At 41.1% G+C, this 27,885-nt stretch overlaps 1 protein-coding gene across 1 annotated transcript in view; it reads right to left on the minus strand.

The window, feature by feature from the left end:
• Positions 1 to 26,480, minus strand: part of roraa (RAR-related orphan receptor A, paralog a) — a 287,647-nt gene extending 261,167 nt beyond the window's left edge. The window contains exon 1 of the mRNA XM_036954955.1: positions 26,172 to 26,480. Within this exon, the coding sequence (XP_036810850.1) occupies positions 26,172 to 26,325 (154 nt within the window). The 5' untranslated portion in view covers positions 26,326 to 26,480. The remainder of the gene's footprint in view (positions 1 to 26,171) is intronic.
• Between the last annotated feature and the right edge of the window lie 1,405 nt (positions 26,481 to 27,885).

Raw genomic sequence — 27,885 nt, forward strand, 5'->3', positions numbered from 1 at the left:
GACTGCCTTTACCGATCAGTGCTGTAGAGCAGCGCTTGGAGGTGCCGGCCGGGGCGTCAGTGAGATGCCGTCTGCTTCAAGGACACTGAAGATCCCAAGGTACTTGTTGAAGAGGAGGAATATTATTAACCCCAGTGGCATAGACTTCCATTTCTTCCAATTTCACAGGAAAAACCATCAAACCATTACATTACAACATTTCTTTGAATGAAAGCTAATTTGACTTCGGAAAAATTGTTCCATGTAAGGTTAAAACAATGCCACAACAATGGCGGAAATAGGGCATTGTAAAAATAACTAGATGGGGAGAAAACTTTCGCAACACAAACTGTACTTTGTTTCTAGGGCAGTGTACACCAGCCTGACTAGACACTTGTCTTCACTTTACTTCTAAGAACAGCGAGATGAGAGTTGATAGTGAGATGCACAACTTGATTTAGATTTTAGCTTTGACATTCATAATCTTTTGGGCAACTTTGAAAAAGACCTTGAAAATGTCAAAAGAAATGTCACCTCTCTCTGCCTCATTAAAGCTATGATATTACATCACATTGGACAACTTGGAGCCCTGGGATGAAACCGTGTACTACTCCATGTTAGGGGATATAGGGGTGATAGTAATAGAGTGAGTCTGTTCAAACTCAGGAGGAGTAGAATAGTGTGCCTTTACTCTTGTCTTTGCTGTATAGGACATGGCATTATGACAATATTCTGACTGCCATCCTCAGTGACACAAGAATCCTGAGCTCCACTATAATTAACCCTGGCCAGGCTCCAGGCCAGGTAGTGGAGGCACTAGGCAGGCTAGAGTATAGGGGCCGGGTGGGCGGCTGACAGGGCGGCTGCCAGCGTGCCTGCCAGACGGCATCCATTCCCAGAGCCTGGAGTTGATCCTGCACGGGAGACGTTTTGACACTCTCTACCGCATGCCTACACAGTGGACTCAGTAGAGCGCCCCAGCCAACAAACCCATCTGTGGAAGTCATTATTAGATCATCACTAAATGACTCAAGCAGGGCCCTCAACTCTCTGCAACTCTTTCCCTGCACAATTCACTCACATTCAGCCTATCCTTCCTACGCTATCATCATACTGAGACTTCACTATTTTTATGTTCATACCTTAGTGACATAATGAATGTCATAACTTCATCTAGAGTAGCTCAATCTCAATGGCAGATGTCCTCTGTCCAAAGGCTAGAATATAGGCAAAAATAGGTTAACTACTAGGTTGGAAATTAAAGAAAGAAATATTAGTATTGATTGTTTGATTTGCATAGAACTGATTAAGTCCATACTGTTGTTAAAATAAAACGGAATAAATCCATTCACTGTGTCAAAAAAATCTGAGCTTTATTTTGCCTGGCCTTTTCTTAAAAGGGCCCCTAAGACTTCTAACATTCTAGATATCATATAAGTCATCCTGGGATAAAGAGAATACATAAGCCACTCATTGTCTTCAGTTTGACCAGGTGCTTGGCACATACAACCCACACTGGCTCTGCCAAGAACTGCTGGCTCGCATACAACACCACAAATATATCCTTTCTCTCTGTGCTGTGAAAAGATTTATAGAGGAGAGGACTTAGTCTAGATGGGCAGAAAGCAACCCAAGAATACCTGTATGTTTCATCAAAACATAGGATGAAGCAGAATATTGTTTGAATTAGGCATACATTAAGAAAAAAATCAGAACTGCGGTAGAAAATGTAATTATTCTCACTCCTAACGCTTTTTCTATGTTATATGGAAGTTACGATCTTCATTCTTCCAGCATAGATAAGTCAAATGTATCACACATGCCATAGCACCTAGGTACCTAAGTAAGCACAATCCAGCAGACAGCTCCATATAGTGTAGTCTTCATAGTTTGTTTTATTTCATAGCAATCATGATTTAGTAGTGAACTTCATGGTTAACCTGTTCATCGTGGAATGCGAGACAGCAGTCACTTAATATTTAATTTGTCTGCAAAATCCAATATTGAGGAAAGATGAGGCCTTTTTATAATTATACTGAAAGTTTTCAAGAGATGAACTTGCTGTTTCTCTTTCATAGGGAACTTTAAACAAACACTCCTCTTTGATCTTTGCTTCCCTTTCAAAATGATTGATTCATGAACGGATTGATGCACAGACCTGGGGTGTAATGCACTATTTCTTTTCATGTGGCTAACACAATCTAAACAACATGATCACACCGTTTTGCTCAGTTTTTCTTTCACTAAACTCGTTCCAGCACAATAGATAAGGGCTTAGAAATTCAATTAGGTGGTAGAAAACAAGATAATAATACAAATCCTAGAAAACACACAGCAGTTTACTTTAGAACTCAGCTACGCTGCTGCACTTCTCTTACTTATTAGCACTACAAGAGCCAAATTAAAATGTTCTGACAAGCAGACCAGCCTGCTGCAGATTTCTCCCTTGCTTTATCCCCTTCTTAAGTAATGAGATTGCAGGCAAACAATTAGAATCACCTAGTCATATGATTACGTTTCTGGGGCTGACAATTTTGCTGGTGATTTGATTTCCATGTTTGCTCTTAGTTGACTGAAAAAGTACTATTCAAATTGTAACAAAGCAATCTAAAGTTACAGTATGATGACAACACATGTTCTGTTACTCATCATATGACTGCATTACATATTCCCGATGCCTATAAAAGCTCAAAAAAAAAAATAAATAGGGACTATGTAATTAGTCCTAACCCTGACAACCCCCTTAAGGATGTTGGTCCTTGTCTTATCTTCCCATTTGAATTCCAAGGACTTTCTTTCTGTCAGGCCTACAAGCAGCTACAAAGAGCATAAGAGGATTTTAATATATATTTAAAATATTCAGCTAATCTATACTGGCCTCAGACTTTCACAGCAATTTAAAGTACCTTTTTCTTAAGCTTCTATTAGGTTAATGTTCAAATACACACAATTAAAAAAAACAAGGTGAGATCTGAGAGCAATTAATGGATCGTGTTTAAGGAGTAGCAGCAATGCACACCAAACAGCCTTATTTCTACAGGTCCAGGGGATGGACCTCATGGCAGTGTGGATGAACTCCTCCTTCGCTCATAGAGTTTCTGGTCCAGACTCTCCTGTCAGAACCTTCTTTGCATCTCATTGCCAGAGTGTCACCTCTTCAGTTCTTTCCTGACTTTCAGCATCAACATTTCTAAGCCAACTTGATAACCTTAGCTCAGGCTCCCTGTCTAGATATTGACACTCTAATTTAGACGAAACGCCATATTTAGACTTTTCAGGTGATGCTTTTACTCGCCTCTCCTGCTTTTACGAGCAACTGACATAAATCATACAAAAAATAACACATTATTGAAACCGGAGTGTCATCAAGGTTCAAACTGAATCCAAATGTATCCAAATGCACTCTCAGAGTCAGCTGGGCACAAAATACCCTTCTGTTCCCACTGTCACCTCATGGTACCTTCACGCTATGTGGACAGATCTGGGAGGGACGGGGAGGGGGAGGGGGAGAGAGTGGGGTTCCAGGAGGTGAGGCTGAGGAGGATGGATAAATTAGCCAAACCACTTAGGTGATTTCAACTAAAATTAGCAGTGCTGCCTGTGGGCCCCATACATTTTCCAACTTACTCAAACTCTGACATGCATGGGGAACTTTTTCCCTCTGCTGCCCCCTCCCCTCCCACCTCGTTCCTCTATACTGCACTCCAATCAGGCCTTCACTCAGTAATCTCACTAGAGAAGGAAGACACCCTAAAAGAAAGACACACCCTAAAAGAAAGACTCCCCTGGTTTCTCTTCTTGAAATGCCACCATGGCCATCTTCACTCTGTACTTGAGCAACAGTTAAATGAAGAAATTCTTATTAAGAACTCAATCGACATAGAATTGAGAAATGTATTTATTTAAGAAAACAATATTTTAATACTTGATCAAATGACACAATTGAGCGCAGTCAGAACTTACTCAATTGAGTGTCTTTTTTTCAGGCTTCAAACTGATCTTTGTGTTCTCTCTCACAGGTGTTCATGGTTTATGTTGACACACAATGATCTGGTAGCAGAGAGACCACATGATTTCAATAAGCTGAATTGGATATGAGTTACTATATTTTCCTTTTAAAGTAAATCTTATACAAATACAGCACAGCACAGCAACTGGAATCCCATGTTTCTATGTATATACTGTATATGTGATACTGCTGAAAGCAGGATATATCAACAGAAAGAACATTGCTCTAACAATGAAATTGATTCAATGGAAAGGTTTGTCCAGCCTGTACAGGATGAATACACAATTTCCTTCTTATTCAGATGACATATGGGGCATCATTTATCTACACCTGGTCCCCCCCCCCCCCCCCCCCCCGGCACCTTTTTTTCTCTCCATACCAAATGGCCAAATGGCCTGTCTACATACACTGACATACAGGTGGCCCATCCACCCTGGAATATCGAATTCACATTTTATGCTTAGTGAGTGTCAATTCTCTCTCCGGACAGCATTTACTAAGGTTCTGCATCCCACATGGTGTTTCTGGTAAACCAATTAACGAGAAATTAGATAGAATGATGCATTTAGTCTACAACAAATTATACCTGTCCAACACACTCAGTAGAAGGAAACTGCAATTCAAACTAGTACAGTACACAATATTACACAGACATTCAATCTCTTTTACCTACCATTACCAACATTCCTGTGTTGTCAACAAGTCATTCTACAAAAATGTCATGTTACAATGTTATGTTACTGGACATGGTTTACATTTCAACAGTTCTGTCTCCATGTGTTTCTGAGATCATAAAATACTAATCTCTAGATTTGTTATCATGGTTAATTGCTTACAGTAGTAGACACTGCAGGCGGAACACTGCATTTTGTTGTCAGACAGCAACTCATCAGCAAAGACGACAAACGTACTGAAACAGAGCACACAGAGCATAAACACACACACACACACACACACACACACACACACACACAGCAAGAGCACAAACAAAGAAACCCTTAAAAAATACTGCCCTGACTCACTCCTACATGTAATCAGACATGCAAACATGCATAAAAAAGTGACTGCTCATATTTGCTGCCTGAGTGATCATCCAGACCCATAAACTCTGAGCAGATGAAGATTAAGCCATTTCATAGGACGACGTAGACTGCTCAGACCAGCCAAGCACACTAAATTGACCTATTCCTTAATCGCTTATAATGAAGACAATGTAAGCCTTGAGTGCCAGAGAGACCCAGAGCACTAGCACAGCCTTCACACAGCCTCTGACTGGCTGCTACACAATTGAAAAAAAGCAGAGATGGTGAAATCTAAATCGAAACAGTGAATTTTAAATCACCTCTCTGAGAGAATAACTTTCCCCCAACAGGATTCCTTTAATTTGTCCATTTCATGGGAATAGCATTCCAATTAAACCGTCATATCCAAATTAATTTCATTAGATTAAAATCTGCCTGGCGTGGTTGGCTGGTGAGAGACGTTTAACAAAACAAAAACAAAAAATGCAGTTCTATAACTGTATCCAACTAATAGCTTTTCATCTTTCTATGTACCAGAAGATCATCCTCAGAATTGAAAATAGCCATTGTTCAATCTGAAATACAAACTGCCAAGGGGCAAGAAGGCAAGGCTAATTGTGCATTCACAATACACTACAGTGCACAATTGACAGTTTTTAGATTTTAGATTTTAAACAAAATATGATATACTTGATGATATGTTAAAACAATGTTTACCATCGTATTTCATAGTTTTGATGTCTTCAATATTATTCTACAATGTAGAAAATAGTCAAAATAAACAAAAACCCTTCAATGAGTAGGCGTTTCCAAACTTTTGACTGGTACTGTATATACAGTATACACATATCTACCTCAATTACCTCAGTACTGGTACCTGGTGATTATAGCCAAGTTAGCGTTACTAATTGTGTATTTAATTTTTTCTCTCTGCATTGTTGGGAAGGGCCCGACAAGCATATCCATAACATGATGCAGCCACCACCATGCTTGAAAATATGGAGAGTGGTACTCAGTGATGTGTTGTGTTGGATTTGATCCAAACATAACACTTTGTATTCAGGACAAAAAAGTACATTTCTTTGCCACGTTTTTTGCAGTATTACTTATGTGCCTTATTGCAAACAGGATGCATGTTTAGGATTTTTTTGTATTTATTCTGTACAGTTTCTTCTTTTCACTCTGTCCATTAGGTTAGTATTGTGGAGTAACTACAACGTTGTTGATCCATCCTCAGTTTTCTCCTATCACAGCCATTAAAATATGTAACTATTGTAAAATCACCATTGGCCTCATGCTGAAATCCCCAAGCGGTTTCCTTCCTCTCTGGCAACTGAATTAGGAAAGACACCTGTATCTTTGTAGTGACTATAACTACACCATGCTCAAAGGGATATTCAGTGCCTGCTTTTTTTTACCCATCTACCAATAGGTGCCCTTCTTATCGAGGGATTGGAAAACCTCCCAGGTCTTTGTGGTTGAATGTGCTTGAAATTCACTACTCGACTTTACAGATAATTGCATGTGTGGGGTACAGATATGGGGTAATCATTCAAAAATCATGTTAACCACTATTATTGCACACAGAGTGAGTCCATGCAACTTATTATGTGACTTTTTAAGCACATTTTTACTCCTGAATGTATTTTAGGCTTGCCATAACAAAGGGGATGAATACTTATTGAACCAAGACATTTCAGCTTTTCATTTTTCAATTAATTTGTCAAATTAAAAAAAAAGATGTCTAAATACTAAATTACACTTTGACTTTGTGGGTTATCAATTTAATCAATTTTAAATTCAGGCTATAGCACAGCAAAATGTGGAAAAAGTCAAGGGTGTGAATACTTTCTGAAGGCACTATGTTCTTATGGGACTAGTATATTCAGGGCCAATTTGCTCTTTCATTCCTTCATCTAGCAGACCTGTACAGGCCTGTGTTTTGTCAGCTCCAGCCGAGAGGCAGCCTTGGGATACCACTGAGACAGAGGGTCAGCTTAAATTAAAACCTTTTGATCACACCACTGTTCAACATCACAGCCGGACTCTTTTTTCTTGTTATTATGCAACTGCTAACATCTGTTACTTCTTCCCAGGCTTCATGTTCGGCCTAAGACCTGCAATGTTATGAAATAGGTTAGAGCAAGAGCTTAAATCAGCATCAAACCTAAGCTGAGCAACACACAGCAAGGACCAGCCAAGACAGGCTGAGACAGACAGGCAGTACTGTATAGGAATCTAGCCAGCCATTAATAACCAAATAATGGAACACGGGGACTTTTTTTCTCCCCAGGTGAAATAACTTCACCCATGAAGATGAATTCATTTTGTTTCAACATCCATTTTCTTTTGGGCCGGAACTGGTCAAATGTATGCAGACAAACGTTCTCATGTCTTCGGGGAATGACCAGCGGAGGACATTTCTCAGGGAATTGGCCAATGTTCTTTATGCCGCATAATATTTCCAGCAGCAAACGTATGCCTATTGTTTGGAGCTGACAAGGTGCTACACGGAAGCAGATCGGCTGTTATATCAAATTCGCCATTATGACCTCCGTCCTAGTTTCAAGAAGGAAAAAGGAGTGAGAGTGAAAGAAAGAGAGGGGGTGAAGACAAGAGAAGTTAGAGAAAGGAGACTTCCAAGGACGCATCCAATTTCCTAATGGAGTCTCCAGAAGGAAGGAAGCAGAGCTGGTGATAGTAACGAGGAGGGAAGGAAGAACAGCTTATCTCTCTGGAGGGAGAGGCCTCGCACCACTCTTAGCTATACAGTACAGAGAGGACAGGCATTCTTTATATTATTCCACAGGCTGGGTAAATAGACTATCTACATGTTCTACATATCGAAAATGAAGACTTACTTGGTTGATTCAAAAATGAAAAAAGGATTCATAGCGGTTCATACTAGCATTCAAAAATGTCAACAATGTTTGGCAAAATAAACTGGGTAGTTTAATGTCCACTGAGATGTTCATTTTGTCATTTTAGGCTGGTGTACATCTCTGACCTATGAAAGATTTATAGCAATTGAGAAATATACTGTCAAGAGGGCTCAGTTCACAAAAGGCAGCTACTTATTTTCCTACTAAACGACTTCTGCCTCTGACAAAACAGCTACACACACTCATTCGCTGAAGCAAATGTAATCAGACAGACCTCTACTGTTGCCAAACAACTGTTCATTCCTAGATAAATCGTGCATGAGGAGATACAGAGATTGTTTTCTTTCTTTTCTTTTATTATTGGGCAACTGAATTACGGGGATAAATGAACACTTAATAGAGACAAAAAATATGCTTCCTAACTCACAATCAGTTATTTTGTCCTGCCTGATTTGCCGTAGGAAGTAATAATATTGTGAAAAATACTTTTCCATATGCCTACAGCCATCATCAAAAAACATTTTTACTCTTCATTGGTAAATCATCAACTTTTATTTGAAAGTGAAACAAATGGCATGTGGGCCTCTTGGCGGACCGTCGAGTGGGCAGAGCAGCAAAGACAGGCAGCCTGACGAATTCTCAGCCAAGCCAAGCTGGAGGGAGGTAAAAGACACTCCTCCTCAAACAACCCTGTCGGTTTTCAAAGAAACCGCCATTAGTAAGTCCTCATCAAGCGGGACCAGGGGCCCGTTCCCCCACAGGGCCAAGGAGAGCGGCTGGCCACAATGCGTCTCTGGGAGGAGAAGGAGGAGGGGGAGGACTACAGAGATGAGTCCTGCCTGTACCCAGTGGTGTCTCAGAGCAGAGTCAAGCTGCACGGCCCAGGCTTGCTCAATTCCCAGCCCAACTGTCACTGCTGGCACAGGGCTCAGGCCCTTCAAGCACATAATCTGTGCTCGTATGGCTGTTAACCACTATACCCCCCAGCCCTGAACATATCCCCTGCCATAGCATTGTTGTCTTTCTGGGCCTTGTCCTCTCTTATCATCAAGCCATACAAGGATAGAGGGAGACCATGTTATATCTTAAATCGAGAGAACTCCATTTCTGAAGTGATATAATAAATATTGAGTAATACTATACAGGCCAAAATGTACTGATCATTTTTGGAGATGTCACTTATTCATAAACAGTCTATCAGTATCTACGTAGAGGAGTGAGATGACTACCTGAAACTCTGCAAAGTATGCCGCTGGCTGCTGAGGAGGTGCCGAGGAGGATGTGCGTAGTGTAGCGGTGGTGTGGTGTGAGAAGGTGAGTGAGCTGAATGAGACTTGAGGCGGAGGATCACTGCATTAATCTCACTGAACACTGAGGGGACTGAGGCAGCACTCTGCCATGTTGCATGCAGCCTGGAGACTCCCACTGATGCACATCTCTCCTGATGACAGAGCGATAATGTCACATGAGTCCAGGTAAGCGAAAAATAGCAGCCTGGTTGATGCCCAGCCGGCTGCTTTAATTGGGTAAAACAAAGTAATTTGAGAGCAGCGTGGGGGGTACGTGGGGCCACGAGGGGGTAAATGACGGGACAGAAGGTCACTGCTTCTTTTTTACTCTGTCGTATGCCGTCCACCAACACTCCCAGCATGCTCTACAGTTAATATTGAGATCTATTATATGGCAGCCTTTCACCATCTGCTTCACACACTGAGATCTCATGCTACACCGCTTGTTATTCCATAAAAGGACTTATCTTTTTCTGTGTACTGAACAATATAAAACATGACATAGAGCTCAGTAATAGCAGGCAATGTTTGACTGGGTTGTGGTATAATAAAAACACATGACCAACCACAGTTACAGATGAAATTTCCATTGAGATCATATCAAAAGCACCCACAATAATAGTCCACTTCTATGTGCCTGTATTTAGATAGACACAGGTAAGCAAGGTCCTACATCCAATTGTATATCCTATCCACACCATATACCCCAGACTTGCGTTACTCAATAAACTACACAAACACATCGCCCCCAAAAGGACCCCACTCATACCTATATATAAATTTGAGAGGTGGGCTGAAGTGATGCCTCTCTGCAACCTGCTTGGTCTATCACTAATAAAGAATTCAGGAGACATTTTCTGCTTTTCAGGTGAAATAGCAGTGTTGTGGTTTTCAAGGGAGGCATTCCAAGAATCCTGTCAGGGTCAAAACAAGATGCCATAGATCCTTTGGGCAGGCAGGGCAGGACGGAATTGTGCAGCATCAAACTGTGAAGATAACAGTGCAATGGGATAATCACAGCGGTGCCTCAGGTGTACTGTACTGTACACACAGAGGCCTCAGCACCGACCGACCGACAGCTTCCACATTCCCATAGTCAATAAGGGCCTCTCAGAGGTTTCATACAGCAGATACTACTACTGTATACAGAGCTCAGTTACTGTAACGCTACGATAGCTGAAAGAGACTGGCATATGGTAGCTTTTTGTCTGTGTGTGCTGGTGCATGACGCACTTCTGTTATAGGAATGGCTCTCTTGCCTGTGTGGGTTTTGTCCCAGGTGCAGCTGATGCAGGGATCATGAGGTGCGAAGTGCTCAGGGCTATGTTGGCACAAGTGTCCTGGGATCATCTCTGAATTTGTTCCTGCACTTGCATTAAGTGGAGGTATGGTTCACCTAAGTCTAGTCTGCTGTGTGTCTGAGGGCCAGTGGAGCTACATGCTAAGCTAACTCCCTGCAGGCAGAATCAGGTGTTATCTGTCTGACTGGGGAGACCGCCATCAATCTCTCCTGTTCATACTCCTGCCTGGATTCAAATCAGGATATACATCTGTGTCGATGAAAGGAATAGGTCAGCCAGATGCTTATTGTATATTTGTCCCTGTTTTAAACGTGTGTCTTTTTAGTAATCTGGAAATCAATGCTGTATATTGTGCCCTGAGCCACTAGGAGGCAGGGAAAGAAAGAGTCAGAGTATTGGAGAGGGACAGAGCGAGAGAGAGAGAGGAGAACCCTATGTTGACCAGTGGAGGCTGCTGAGGGGAGGACGTCTCATAATAATGGCGGAATGGAGTGCATGGAATGCTATCAAGTACATGGAAACCACGTGTGTGATACCATTCCATTTATTCCGTTCCATCCATTACTATGAGCTATCCTCCCCTGAGCAGCCTCCACTGATGTTGACACTTGGTCTGCCTGATGATAATCTGATGTGTGAGTGATGGCTGGGAGTTTGAAAGGCACTTTGTCCAATTAGAAATGTGCAGCAAATTTCCACCTGTCCCTGACAGAGATGAAGTGGCTCTTTGAGAAGACACTGTGGCACAGTGCCAGGTAAGAGAGCCCAACAAACTGCTTGTGGAGCAAGTTGCAATTAATGAGCATGGCAAGCCACCCTTGTTTAATGCAAAATGACACATAATGAATATTCCCTCACAATTAAAAACAGATTTTGACATTAGCCTATTTTATTTATCAACGCACAAGGCCTGAACAAACTATATCCGACGGACCGGATTAGTTGGTCAGAAAGAAAGAAAAGTTTACTGAATAACCTGATGGAAATGACTGTGAAGTTGTTTGGATGTACAGTAGTGAAATCTGAAACTCATCAAGTGGAACTAGCTATGACTGTTCTTCCTCTCCTGCTTACAATATATTAGCTAAATAGAACAACATGTATGCGATAAAAAGGTGAGGATTAAATCTGTCTGTAAAAGAGATCACTATTGGTTTTACGAGATTATTTGAAAGACAAATAAACATGTCATCTGTGTTCCAAGGAGATTACATAAACTCATTCAAATAGTGTGATATTGTGTCCGGATCAATGCAATGAAAATCCACACAGATACTCAACACTTTCTCTGCGGGGTTCTTAAAGATAAGGGTTTCCTCCTAATCTACCACCTACTGCATGTGTGATAAAGGTCAGGCCTCAAATGACCTTCAGTACAGAACAGAGGTTTAGGATGTGTTGAGTTTTTCCATTCAAATCATTATTTATATAAAACTGAATCTAAAATCCCTGTTGAGATAACCATAGGACTCTGAGGGCTCTCCGTCGTAATATCTCACTCCCAACAGAGGAACATTGACCCAGGACTTCCATCTTCCTATTTCTGCATATCTATTTCAGTCCGTCACTTAAAAGTAGCCTTTTAATAACCCGACATGCTGTTCATTATTGCTAATCTATTTTTACTACATTAGGAAAATAAAGTAGCAAATATCGATCGATAAGACAGATCAACTTTTGTCAGAGGATGTGAACATGATTGGTGTTGCAAACATGGTGAAGAGTGAGTCCAACTTTCAATCACTGTCTACTACAGATCTGCACAGCAGCTTTGATGGAGCCTCATGCTGTAGCAGCACCCACTCTATCTTAATGCACCTCCCACAGCAATCAATCCACACAGGCAATAATCAAATATGAATTAGTGGCTTATTCATATTCAAAATCTGTTTTTTAAAATAACAAAGGGACAAATTTCCTCTTTATTCTTTCGGAGAAAGATGATACTTTTTGGGATTATGAATATGTAACAATTTGGAGAAGAATTATTGCCAACATAAGTGGAGCATTAGAATCAGTTCTGTTCAATGTCATGGTCTTTAAGTAAATGGATGGAGTGCATAAGAAACTGAAGCCTGGTTGTATGTTTACAGTGGCTTATATCAAAAGCAGTGTTTGTCTATGAAATGTATGTAAATGGTCTAGAAACTTGCAGATTGCCTTGGAAAAAACAAGTGCACATTAATGTCCACTCCCACAATTAGGATGTAGTCCTTATGGAGGAAGCCTGAAGGTCAATAAGGACACAACATGTCCTTGGACAATATGCCCCCAACTACTGGGTGATATTTAAATAAGAATAAGCTAATAGTTTCACATACAATGTGATTCAATATGACGAATACGTATGGGTATTGTTTAACCACTGAAGTCCATTGGCCTTCTGTAATTGGTGAAAAAGCTGGAGAGATGGGTTACAATATTAATAATTAGTTGGTTCTGCACTCTAAAAAATTCTGTCCAACCTTGCCAGATTTTAATCAAACACTGAAAATAGTAGCTGATTGTAATCGGCACTCAGAAGTCACCAGGGGTGTTTGAAGAATTTGTCAAGCCTGAGAGTAGAGCTAATTCGATTATGTGGCAGCATTACCTGGAGGGAATGGATCTATATCTCTCTCTTTTTATTTAGCTACGAGATTAGGTTTCGCTTGTTACTCCAATATAAATACTCAAGCCAATGGAAATTATACTGATTTTCAAGTTGGGTTATCTTTTTGTCTCAAAAAGTGTTTTGTTTATTATAAATAAACTTTGTTTAAATGTGTAATACTCAAGTGTCTACTTGACAAAAGTGAACCAAAAGGCACACCGGAGTTAGTCACATTAATTCATTAAAGGCTGAAACAATTTAATTAGAGGAAATTATACACATGATTTGGCCCTTGTCACCTAATCCCTTCTGAATGTAAAATGAACTTGTTGGATAAAAAAGTGTAACTATTTTTCTGATGTTAAATATATTTTGCATTACTACATTTCAAATATTATAAGTAATACTTATTTTACATACTGTCTACCGTGCACAAACACAATACATACAACATAGCGACATACTAAAGAAGCAACATATTTATAGTTTGGTTTCAAGGATCTTGGGAGTTCGGATTATCCTAAACCTGCACAAATAAAGTGCAGCAAATACACAAACCTACAAACACACAGAACACAATATGCAAAGAAGCAACTAAACTGGTCTATTAGGGCAAATAAAATGTTAAGTCAAGTCCGCAAATTGCCTACTTTTTGATGCCTCTTTTGACTTTCCATACTTGCTTTAACAACATTTCGTAATGGGACATATGAGGATGAACAACTGATTGGCTCAAATGCATTAAGGAGGAAAGACATTTCACTTTTAACAAGGCACACCTGTTAATTGAAATGAATTCCAGGTGACTACCTCATGAAGCTGGTTGAGAGAATACCAAGAGTGGGCAAAGCTGTCACCAAGGAAAAATATGGCTACTTTGAAGAATCTCAAATATAAAATACATTTTGATTTGTTTGAAACTTTTTTGGTTAGCACATGATTCCATATGTATTATTTCATAGTTGTGATGTCTCCACTATTATAGTAAAAATAAAGAAAAATCATGGAATGAGTAGGTGTATCCAAACTTTTGACCGGTACTGTAGTCCTTACAACACGGCTGCCACGAGAGCATTTTCACCAACAGTAAGCAAGAAGAAGAAAAAATAGTTAAGGCACTCTGGGGGTGTTCTGCGCAAATAGCACCGCTTTTACACTGTTACCTCTTGCTGGGAAAGGCTCTATGGCTCTCTGCCCTGCTCTCAAGTGTTCAACACATGTTGGTGCTCCACTCCCTGCATTAGGAATAATTTATGGGACTTTGTTTGAACATGTTTAGTGCATGTATGTTCAATTGAAGTAGAACTGATGACAGGATAAGTGTGATTATGGTGCAATTGTACAATGGTACAGTTTCACAAACTGCACAAAGACTTAATTACTTTCAGGTGAGAGGAATGTGAGTGTTGATCAATGTTGGCTTGTTCACTGATCATAGGCACTTAAAAAAACTCACTGAACGAAAGCTCACCTACCTGCTCAACTTCTGTACACCCTCCAGACTAGTGGAGCTGCTTAGGGTTTGGCGCTGGATGTGACATAAGAATTCTACTGAGTTATCCCTTACTCCCTACTCATCACCTCCCTCTACCATGAGGCCTCCTCAGAGAGGCCCACTTCATAACACAGCCCTGAAGGGCCATCCTATACAGCAGCACTGCGTAGGTCACAGTGTGCAGCATTAAATATAGACTCCTTTAACACCCTCCAATAATGCATCTGGAGTATTTCAGTTCATTACTATTCAAAAACATACTATCTCAGATATTAACTTCAGTAAATGGGCCACAGATCTGAGCTGTCGCTCACCGCCGGAGATTTCACATCAAATCTGCTTCTAGTCACCAGCCGAGACTTCCTTGCCAGCCCTAGTTGAGCCACTGGTGATGCGCACTCCAAAATAAACTGTCCCACAAGGACAAAACTTTCAGTAAAGTTTGAATGTCAATAAACTATGTTTTGTTGATAAAGTAAATTGGGGCAAGTGGTGGATTAACTTTATCTTAATACATTTTAGAATTCACACAAATGATCAAACTTCATAGATTGACATGTTCTGACCTAGCTTTTACCCCTCAAATAACATATTCTGTTTGCACCAAGTAGGCCAACAGGTTAAATCCCTTAGATATCAAACACTAACAGCTTTCAAATACGTGTGAACTTTGGAGCTATAACTCCAGATGTTAAGGCTCAATGATAATTATCAAAGATCAGAGGTCAAATTTTAAGAGCATTCCTGAAGGTAATAGCATGGTGTGCATCGTATCCATGATACTGTATGTCTGGCATGACTGGCAGGGGGAGACCAACAGTGCAAACTACTGTAGCTTCACGCCAGGGATTATTACCTGCAGAACTTCTTTCACATGGTTTGTCACACCCTGACCGTAGATTGCTGTGTATGTTTCTATTTTTAGTTTGGTCAGGGTGTGATGTGGGTGGGTATTCTATGTTGTAGGCCTAGGTTTCCTTTTCTATGTGTTTGGCCTGGTATGGTTCCCAATCAGAGGCAGCTGTCTATCGTTGTCTCTGATTGAGAGCCATACTTAGGTAGCCTGTTTTCCCATTTTGAGTTGTGGGTGATTATTTTCCGTTACAGTGTTTTCACCATACGGGACTGTTTTGGTTTTCCTTTATTCTTTTGTCCGTTTGTATTCGGTGTTCAGTCTATTAAATTTACAACATGATCACTTACCACGCTGCGTTTTGGTCTACTCCTTCTTCTACCAACGACAGCCGTTACAGAATCACCCACCACAACCGGACCAAGCAGCGTGGTAACCAGGAGCAGAGGGTTCTGAACTCCTGGACTCGGGAGGAGATTTTGGACGGTAAGGGACCCTGGGCACAGGCTGGGGAATAACGCCTCCCCAAAGAAGAACAGGAGGCAGTGAAAGCTGAGCGTTGGCGATTTGAGGCAAGGCAGCGCAACAGGGACGAGAGGCAGCCCCAAAACATTTGGGGGGGGGGGCAGAGTCAGGTTGGAGACCTAAGCCAACTCCCCGTGCTTACCGTGGCAGGCGACGTACTGGTCAGGCACCGTGTTATGCGGTCAAGCGCATGGGGTCACCAGTACGCGCTATAGGCCAGCTCCCCGCAAGTGCCATGCGAAAGTGGGCATCCAGCCAGGGCGTATTGTGCCAGCCCAGCGTGTTTGGTCTCCGGTACGCCGTTTCGGCCCAGGGTATCCTGAGCTGCCAGAGCCGCCCGTCAGTCAGGAGCTGCCAGAACCACCCGTCAGTCAGGAACTGCAAGAGCCGCCCTTCACTCCGGCACTGCCAGAGTCGCCCTTCACTCTGCCGCTGCTGGAGTCTCCCGCCTGTCCGGCGCTGCTGGAGTCTCCCGTCTATCCGGTGCCCGCTGAAAGGGTCCCCAGTCCGAGGTCGGTGGCACTCCAAAGGCGCCACTTAAGTGGGCCAAGACTATGGTGGAGTGGGGTCCACGTCCCGCGCCAAAGCCGCCACCGTGGCCAGATGCCCACCCAGACCCTCCCCTATGGGTTTAGGTTTTACATCCGGAGTCTGCACCTTTGGTGGGGGGTACTGTCACGCCCTGACCGTAGATTGCGGTGTATGTTTCTATTTTTAGTTTGGTCAGGGTGTGATATGGGTGGGTATTCTATGTTGTAGGTCTAGGTTTCCTTTTCTATGTGTTTGGCCTGGTATGGTTCTCAATCAGAGGCAGCTGTCTATCGTTGTCTCTGAGAGCCATACTTAGGTAGCCTGTTTTCCCATTTTGAGTTGTGGGTGACTATTTTCCGTTACAGTGTTTTCACCATACTGTCCAGACTGTTTCGGTTTTCCTTTATTCTTTTGTTTGTTTGTATTCGGTGTTCAGTTTATTAAATTTACCACATGAACATTTACAACGCTGCATTTTGGTCTACTCCTTCTTCTACCAACGACAGCCTTTACATGGTTCTTGCTAGTGTCTTCAACACAGACAGACCACAATACAAAGAACAGTATTGGACACGACTAGTATACAATGCCCTAATGATTAAATCTTTGTAAGATCTCCATATGAGCAAAAATACAAGACACTTGCGTCTATGTGTGGAATCTCAATGTGGAATATAATATAATTTTTTTGCACTAGACGGCTGTACATGCGCCAAAACGCCGATATTTTCCATCCTATAGCGTGGTCTACATCTTCTTTTTAAATAGTGAACCAGAATGTTTTCAGCACTTTTACACTGAACAAAAATATAAACGCAACATGTAAAGTGTTTGTTTCATGAGCTGAAATAAAACATCCCAGAAATGTTCCATACGCACAAAATGCTTATATTTTAACATTTGCTTATATTTTTGCACACCAAGATAAACCATCCACCTGATTGGTGTGGCATATCCAGGAGTTGATTATTAAACAGCATGATCATTACAACGGTACACTTTGTACTGGGGACAATAAAAGGCCAATTTAAAATGTGCAGTTTTGTCACACAACACAACGCCACAGATATCTCATGTTTTCAGGGAGCGTGCAATTCGTGTGCTGACTGCATGAATGTCCACCAGAGTTGTTGCCAGGGAATTTAATGTTAATTTCTCTACCATAAGCTGCCTCCAACGTCATTTTAGAGAATTTGGCAGTACGTCCAACCAGCCTCACAACCGCAGACCACGTGTACCACGCCAGACCAGGACCTCCATTTTTTGGGGAAAAACAAATTCTGATTGGCTGTGCCTGGCTCCCCAGTAGGTGGGCCTTGCTGCCAAGTGGGTGGGCTGATGCCCTCCAAAGCCCACCCATGGCTGCACCACTGCACAGTCATGTGAAATCCATAGATTTGGGCCTAATTATTTATTTCAATTGACTGATTTTCTTTATATGAACTGTATCTCAATAAAATCTTTGAAAGTGTTGCATGATGTGTTTATATTGTTGTTCCGTATATTTCCCTGACTGATCAAAACACATTATGTCATCGCTCAGTTTTCTTTCTGCAGCAGACATACAGTGGCAATATGTTTGGGAAATGTTAATCGCAGTATCGAATCGCAATAAATATCGTATTGGCAATTCCCGGGCCTAGATCACATGGAATTTGACCTTTGACGCTAATAAAAATAAAAAAAAAATAAAAAATATGACTCATCTTGAACTGAGATGCAGTGACTTAGACCACTGTGCCACTCCTTTACTTAGACCACTGTGCCACTCCTTTACTTAGACCACTGTGCCACTCCTTTACTTAGACCACTGTGCCACTCCTTTACTTAGATTACTTTTATCAAACTGTGTTTTTTGGGGCAGAAATGACTTCTCGAACATTTGAACTTTCATGTGCCTTGATAACAAACTTGTATGCCATCTGTAAATACGAATACAATTGTTAAAATTACAGTTGAAGTTAAAGTTTAAATACACTTAGGTTGCAGTCATTAAAACTCATTTTTCAACCACTCCACAAATTTCTTGTTAACAAACTATAGTTTTGGCAAGTCAGTTAGGACATCTACTTTGTGCATGACACAAGTAATTTTTAAAATAATTGTTTACAGACAGATTATTTCACTTATAATTCACTGTATCACAATTCCAGTGGGTCAGAAGTTTACATACACTAAGTTGACTGTGCCTTAAAACAGTATGGAAAATGATGTCATGGCTTTAGAAGCTTCTGATAGGCTAACTGACATAATTTGAGTCAATTGGAGGTGTACCTGTGGATGTATTTCAACGCCTACCTTCAAACTCAGTGCCTCTTTGCTTGACATTATGGGAAAATCAAAAGAAATCAGCCAAGACCTCAGAAAAAATACTGTAGACCTCCACAACTCTGATTCATCATTGGGAGAAATTTCCAAACACCTGAAGGTACCACGTTCATCTGTACAAACAATAGTATGCAAGTATAGACACCATGGGACCATTTAGCCGTCATAACGCTCAGGAAGGAGAGGAAGGTGTTAGCATCATGTTGTGGGGGTGCTTTGCTGCAGGAGGGACTATTTCACTTCACAAAATAGATGGCATCATGAGGTAGGAAAATTATGTGGATATATTTTAGCAACGTCACAAGACATAAGTTAAAGCTTGGTCGCAAATGGGTATCCCAAATGGACAATGACCCCAAGCATACTTTCAATGTTGTTGCAAAATGGCTTAAGGACAACAAAGTCAACGTATTGGAGTGGCCATCACAAAGCCCTGACCTCAATCCTACAGAAAATTGCTGGGAAGAACTGAAAAGTGTGTGCGAGCAAGGAGGCCTACAATCCTGACTCAGTTACACCAGCTCTGTCAGGAGGAATGGGCGAAAATTCACCCAACTTATTGTGGGAAGCTTGTGGAAGACTACCTGAAACGTTTGACCCAAGTTAAACAATTTAAAGGCAATGCTACCAAATACTAATTAAGTGTATGTAAACTTCTGACCCACTGGGAACGTGATGAAAGAAATAAAAGCTGAAATAAATCATTCTCTCTACTAAAAACTAAGTTTAAATGTAGTTGGCTAAGGTGTATGTAAACTTCCGAATTGAACTGTATATTTTTCTGCATACCTCTTGAGCTGTCTGCATCCTACTGACTGGTGGTTCTTTTTTTAAAGCTTTTTTTTAAACCCCAGTTGATATTTTCCCAAAGATTAGAAGACAACTAAATACAATTTATCATGATTTGCTATGTTATTATATTTTTTCAAATGTTTTTTGTTTGAAAAACATTTACTAAATAGTTTTTGCAATTTTTACTTTATTTTCAGATTTCGTTTACTATAATAACCTTGGTGGGACGACATCGTCAATGCACTTATTAATGAAGCCGGTGACTGATGTGGTAAACTCCTCAATGTTATCGGATGAAAATATTCCAGTCTGTGCTAGCTGAACAGCCCTTTTTGAGTTTTTGATTGTAACCAGGAATCAGGAGGATAGCGTTATGGTCAGATTTGCCAAAGGGAGGGTAAGGGATAGCTTTGTATGAGTTTCTGTGTGTGGAGTAAAGGTAACATAGAATTTTGTCGCCTCTAGTTGGACAGGTGACATGATGGTTAAAATGAGGTCAAACGGATTTCAGTTTCCCTGCATTAAAATAAACGGCCATGAGAAGTGCCGCCTCTGGGTGTAAATGTTCTTGTTTGCCCTATACAGCTTAAGTTCAGTCTTAGTGCCAGCATCGGTTTGTGGTGGTAAATAGACAGCTATGAAAAATAGGTCGTAAATAGTATGGTATGTAGCTTATCATGAGGTAACTTGAGACTTCCTTAACAAAGAGACACACCCTCCCCCCTCATCTTACCGACCGGTTTTCTGCCGACCGGTTTTCACAATGCATGGAAAAGCCAGGGAGATGTATATTATCCATGTCCTTGTTCAGCCATGACTCCAACGGAGCACGTCCAGTTTGTTCTCTAGTGACTGTACGTTCGCCAACAGAATGGAGGGTAGAGGAGCTTTATTGCATGCTAACGTAGCCTAGTCAGGATGCCAGCTCGTCTGCCTCTTGTGCGTCGTCGCTTCCTCTTTCGAGTCCCGGGGATCAGGGCCAAAGTAAGCAGAACATCCAGAACTAACAGGAACCTGAAAAGCTTCTACCCCCAAGCCATAAGACTGCTAAAAAGATAATAAAATGGCTACCCACTGCTGCTACTGTCTATTATCTATCTTGTTGCTTAGTCACTTTAATCCTACCTAGTGTATATGCTACCTCAATTACATCGTACCTCTGCACATTGACTCGGTACTGGTACTCCCTGTATATATGCAAAATTAAAGGAGAGCCGCACACTCTAGGAGCTCAGATGCAATAATGAATAACATCATAATAACATAATATCCATTGTTTCGACAGACAAGCTGTCTTCATAAGGGTATAATGACAAACACTGGGGGGTCACTAGTTTATATAGTTTCAAAGGACACACACAGGTGTCTGTAATCATGGCTGTGTGTGGCCTCATATCATTGGTTAATTCTCAGATATAAAAAATAACATACCCAAAAACATGTTGCGTGTGTCCTTTGACACTACATAAACTAGTCACCCCACAGTGTTTGTCATTATACCCTGATGAAGACAGCTTGTCTGTCTAAACGTTGGATATTAGGTTATTCAATTATTGAATCTGAGCTCCTAGTGTGTGGTTCTATTCCGCTAGCCAGCACCTCTCCTAAACAGGTGTGTGTTTATTTTGCCTCTAGACTCCCTGTTATTTTTACTCATCGTTGTTATTTGTTATTCACTGTGTATTTATGCCATGTGTACTATTCATATTTTTGTATAAATGTGTCTGCATTGTTGAAAGAGGACCCGTAAGTAAGCTTTTCACTGTTAGTCTACACCTGTTGTTTACGAAGCATGTGACAAATGAAATATTATTCTATTTTTGGGGGAAATTCTGTGCATATAGAGACACTTCACATTCAAATGTGCGTCATCCATACATTTAACATTTTTGTTTTCACTTATGTCTTTAAAGTCTGACTAACACTTTCCATATTTAAACAACTCTGTGTCAGCATTTACCTCAGTACATTGGTTAAATGGACATGTCTTGAACTGTGAACTTTGTATAGGCTAATCCTGACCCTTACCCTGTTTAACAACACAATTTAGCCCTCCAGCTGATACAAAACATGACATGTAGCCAACAACAAGACAGCTTGGGACACCTCACACTCCTCGAAGTATTAACAACAGGGAGAGACAGAGCCCATTATTACGTCAAGGGCTGTCTGCCAAAAAGAAAGACACACAAACGAGTTGCTCTCCAGGATGTGCATTGACTGTCTGCATGGCGGCTACCTGCTGCTTGGCCCTCCTCAGCGAGCAGAGAACTGTAATCCCTGGTATTTGAGAATGTCATAGCGTCACGAACGCTGCTGTCCAATGGAGTAGTTTGAGGACCGTGCCAGCTCCAGGCTCACAGGATTTGTGAAGAACCTTGTTTAGAGGCCTCCGCTTCCCTTTGCCTCATCCGTCTTCTGTCAGCACAGAGTAAACACATGCCAACCACTCCAGCCCACAGCGCTGCCTCCGTCTGCACAAATAGAACCAGTCGGCAGGCTGTGTTGGTGAAGTCCTCTTAAGTGTCTAGAAAGGACTGTTGGAGAGTTTAGTTTGGACTAGCAATATCCGGCCAAAGAAAACTACACAAGTAATGGCACCTATGTTAAAAGTGCTGTATATAACTTCAGCCTGCGTGACAGACAGGGAACAGCTAACAAAGTTTGAGATAAGTGGTAAGGCAACCTGCACAATCGCCTACTCTTGTGTGATATGGTATGTTGAGGTGTGTGCAATACGTATGAGTATTTTTTACATCCTTTAATTTCACCTTTATTTAACCAGGTAGGCCTGTTGAGAACAAGTTCTCATGTACAACTGCGACCTGGCCAAGATAAACGCAAAGCAGTGCAAAAAAAAACAACAACACAGAGTTACACATAAACAAACATACAGTATCACTGTCCTACTGAACAATACACCTGCTAGAATGAGCCTGTTTGCCCTTCACCAAATGACAGCTTTCATAATGTTGCAGTAAGGTAAAAACATGAACGAAAAGTAATTTATCTGCCATGCCAACTGATTAATGATATGGGAAGTCCTGCACTGATGGCAGGTCAGCAGTCTTACCACTATCTTTCCATGGTGGGAAAATGATGTTAAAACAGCACAGCACACTCTGAATATTAAAATCAAGTTTCTAGCCTCAGATACAAGCCTGCACTACAGTAATCCCAGTGTCAATAACGCACTACTCTACTCTTAACTGTTCATTCAAGGCAGTCTCCATAGTGTGATTATGTACAGCATATGCAAACAGATACACAACAGCATAGCTGAGGCTCGTTTAGGGTTAGAAAGGGCAGGATTGAGGCCCTTCAGAGCTTCAGCTTCCCTGTGTAATTCTGAGGCTTCATCCCAACCTACACAGAGGCCGTCAACTTACATAACAAGCCATTAATATTGATTGTTTCCAAATTTGCTCCCCACAAACTGAGGGATCCTGCAATATGAAAATAACACCCTTTCTTCTTTCCACTAATGATATCCACAGACCTCCAAGGCCCGTTCTCTGACCCACTCAAGTCTTCCAGCACAGCTTCTGCTGAAGTAAGCCTTTTCTACTTAAAGGGTATTAGTGCTCAGGGTTAAAACAGTATGTGCATTCTCAGAAATTCCAATACACTGGGTGTGAAAACGGAAAGTGTTCCTCAGTAAGCGTCTGCAGTATTTCAGATGTTGTTTTTTTGAGTACATCCTAAAATGCAGTGTCTAAACCCAGCACTGTAATCCTGGAAATGCTTTACATTTTTATTGTTTCACATTGTTGAGTAATCTCATACTGGATTGTGCCACCAACACATAGCAATTATAAATATTTTTGAATCATTTCATGCACAGGGGGGAAACTACATTTATCATACTGTATCAAGGTTCAATAAAAAAAATCTGTTTCAGTTTCTACAAAAGCAAAGTTTAAAGGGTTGCACACATTGCACCGAATGTGGATCTCCCGTTCATAAAATCTGTTTGCACACGGTTCGCAAGTACTCTCGGCAGGCAAACTCTACTGGTGTGTTCAAGCCCTTAAAGAGTGACTGACCCTAAAAAGCAACTTCTCATTTTGAAAAATTACTTATGTGGCATAAATATGAGTCAGATACATGTATTCTAGTCAAAATTGACTACAGAGTGTAAATAGGATAGTTTTGGTCATCAAGTCAATCTCGCCCAAAACTGATCTTTGCGAGACGATGGGAAAAAAGGGTATGTCATGGAATGAAGGGTACCGTAACAGTTTTACTTGGGTTGGGTTTATTTAAATCCTACCCACATGCCCACAACTAGCTGCACCCAAGTAATCATCAATTCGGAGCGCAGCTGCACATGACCCGATCGTAATGCCCATGGTCAATTTGGTTTGACATTCGATATCCCTATGGGGATCGACACTAGGGACCGTAGGTGAATTACACAATGTACAAGGGACAATATCACCAGCCGGCTGAAGCTAATTGGCGAAAGCTAGCCTAGGCGACTTCAAGACACAATAACTTGTTACACTATTTTAAGTTATCTAGAAGGGTGAGTGATTGTAACTGTGTACCGTTTTGGCAGATTGCATGTACAAACGCTTGCCACACACACAATAGACACCCATATTAAACCACCCCCCAAGACAACTCTCGTTTGGCTTCAGATATAGTCGCTACATTTCTTAATGACCAAGCCAAAAAAACGAGGCCAAATCAAAAAGTTCAGCCTCCCTGGAAAACAGATAATCGAAGAAATCGCACAAGTTTTGATAACAAACATATATTACTTAATGATTTCATCATATTTGTTACAATTATCTCAAAAGAAACAGCTGGAGAAGAAGAATACAGTAACATCATTAATTGTAGGTTACAAGTAGGCCTGTTATTAAAAACTTGAAAAAGTGCTACAGGAGAACTTTTGCCAGCATGCCATACATATTCAAGTTAACTAAATGCCTTCTGGAAGAGGTTTGTCCCACTGAACATTAATACTTCCCCCCCCCCCCCCCCCCCCCCCCCACCCATTCAAAATTCCATAACAAAGCAAAAAAAAACGTTTTCCCCCTGTCTTTATCTCTAGACACTTTAATCCTATGCATAAATTGGTGGGGGTGAATATGGGTCAGCAGGTTAAAAGTGTCTAGGAGCCTGACTTCATAAAACAGCCGTCAGATGAACCTAACAAGGCTGGGACCGAAATGCCTTCCTAACTACCTGCCTTTGAAATGCCTTCATAACTATCTGCCTTTGAAATGCCTTCATAACTATCTGCCTTTGAAATGCCTTCATAACTATCTGCCTTTGAAATGCCTTCATAACTATCTGCTTTTGCCTGTTATTACATAACTGAGCACTGGCTGGGATCTACTAAATTTAAACAATCTCGTGTTCATGACAAAACATCGTACTCTTCTGCAGCTGGAATACTAAGTGATAAAAAAAACATTACACTTGTCTTGAACTGTGGAGTCAAGAACGCATCTACAAAGTTAAATATATGTAATGATTTTCGCTATCTCTCTTTGCGCGCCTCTGTTTATTGCTACCTGTTACATAACCAGCTTACATTCCACATTCACCATATTAGACTCTAAATATACCGCTTCCGCAGAGGAAATGTGCTAATGCAAACCACAGCGCGATGAATACATTTACATGTAAAATATGTCATTTAGTGTCATAGTAGTATATGAACAAACTGTACTTTGGAGTATTATAGTCTGGAAATATTTCCATTGAACTTGGATGAGTTGAATGGAAGCAGTCTAGAGGGGGTGTGGCTAAACAATGTCTGTAGCCTACTGTACAACACGCACGGTACTCAATCTCACATATTCTTAACAAATGTATACGGGACCAACACAATCATAGACTTGATTTGATAAATGACCACAACGTCTATCATGTCAATCATCAGGCAGTTGTCATCTCTTCACGTCCACTACAATGTATCAGAGCTAACGCGCTCTCGCAAGGGAAGGAAAATCAAATTCCTGCTGCTGATTTGTCTATTTCACAAACACACAAAATTACAGCCTATCTTTTCTGTAAATCACTTGGAAATAAATACGACCATAAAATACATGTCCCTTTAGAAGTTGAAGGGGCTGGTGTTCGATAGCTTACAGTTTCCCAAAGTTAATTAATATTTAGTAACCTACCATTGTGTAGTATAGCCTAATAAACGTGTAGAACGATAATATTGCGTAGTTGGTGTTCTTGTATTTTAAGGGAATTTTAGGTCCTAATCGACCTGTGTAATTGACTATCCTAACTATAATTGTTCTATTCACAGAGTAATTTGTCTCCCAATGACACGACAATGGTTGGATCTCTGTCAGTTGTGCTTGAACACAAGGGCAACACAGAAGCAACTCGCTCATCATAATAAATTTGGCCACTTTACGAATGCAGTGTAATAAGAATGAATCTGTTCCAGGTGGTTTTTACACTATTCAGGTAACGTTATAGACCATTTTTGAGACCTCTATAATTCAAGTTCTCCAGGCAAAAAAAATCATTTTGAAGTTTGAGGCATCAATTCGGTAATCAATTAATATTTCTCGTGTTGAGAGATGTCAGCCGCTTACCTCTGTTGGTACTTGAACAGGTCTGCCTTCGAACAGGGGCTGGATGGTCCGCTTTTCGGAGCGTCTCTAGGTTTACCGGGGTTTCCCTGGCCGGTGTAGCCGGCTCAGAGGCGCTGTTGCCCGGGTCGCTTGCTGGATCTGGAGGGGACTCCATGTTGAATTTCAGATTTACTGTTAAACTATTGCTAGTATTTCACGAAAAGTCTCTATGATTTGTGAGCCGCGAGAGTCCGTCTAGCTATCTATTTTAGAGTAGAAGTAGAACTACGAAATGAAAAAATGCGAGTGTATCTAGAGGTGGGTGTGAAGATTTGATTGTCCATCGGCAGCGCTAGAGAGAGCTTCAGTCATGCAACTGAAAAGGGAAAGGTTGTCAATAGCCGATTAATAGATGTGCAGTAGTGCCTGCGAGTTTATTTCATGGGAATGGCAGTTTGTTGCAGCCAGCTAACGCTTGTATCGAGTTTATCCTCCCAATATTAATTTCACATGATAAACTCTGATTGTAGGCTATAGTCTCTCATCAGTGTGTTCAAAATCATTAATAGCCACTTCGAGAAATCTGCACAATCCTGTTCAGTGTTTAAAAGCCTGTCCATCTGTGTAAAAGACTGCTTACAACTTCAACATTCCATAACATTATAGCCTATTTTTAATTGACTGACAATTTTACAAAATCAATATTGACAATTAATATGCCTAGGCTTATGCAACGACAATCAACTCTAGAGAGAAAATGAAGAGAACACGTCCATGCCTGCACAGTCGATGCTATTCAGCTCTTTCTTTTTTGCTCTCATCATCACCACCACCAGCACCCCCATCATCATCATCTATATTTTAAGGTTTACAGTGTAAAAGCTCAGAGACTCGTGCATAATTGGTAGCACTGGAATTATTTATGCAGCTTTCAAGAAATTCCTCCAAATGTATAGAGCTGAGATAGGCCACCAAAAAGTGATTATATGAACATAAGTCTCTATGTCAATGTGATGATCATGAGGAGGATGGGGATGATGACATTGAGGAGATGCTGATGAGGATGCTGCTAATGACAATGCTGCTGCTGATGAATTATTTTTTTTTATATATAAAAAATGTTGGGGCTCAGAACATATGGCTGTATTTCTCTCAGTATATTAAGCTTGTCTGAAACTGACCCTCAAGCCGCTGATCAAAGCATTCTTTTTTTCATTTCTCTCCAAATTGTCTTGCTAAAGATCATATGCATTAAAACCAGGCAGAATACAGGAAAATGCATGCGTATATTTGAGAACAGGTATGTCTGCGCTTACGTGGTAGTAGGCTACACCGGGCATCGCATTACATTCCCGCTTGGGCTTGCGTGCCTACATTGCTTGTGGTGTAATTACAAACACTTGGGCACATTCCGCTGCCCATTCCGTAAGCCTACTCTTGCCGCGTTCATAACAACTGGGAACGCGGAAATATCAGACTTCAGTGCATTCACGACAACTGGGAACTGCTGAAAATAAGATTTTAGACTGGGAAAAAAACGTTTTGAAAGTCGGAAACTCAGCATAGGAGTGTATTCATGTATGCAAAGGGAAGCCACGCTTCCCCCAAAAAAGTATCTGTCCTCTCTCTGTGTTTCATAATTGTCCTTCAACTCACAAGAAGCTGAATGTATCTCACCAGAGAAGGCATAAAAGCGAGCGAAACTGCTTCCCTCTGTATGTGTAGCCCATCTGTC

Source organism: Oncorhynchus mykiss, chromosome 2 (genome assembly GCF_013265735.2).
Source record: "Oncorhynchus mykiss isolate Arlee chromosome 2, USDA_OmykA_1.1, whole genome shotgun sequence".
NCBI classification, from domain to species: domain Eukaryota; kingdom Metazoa; phylum Chordata; class Actinopteri; order Salmoniformes; family Salmonidae; genus Oncorhynchus; species Oncorhynchus mykiss.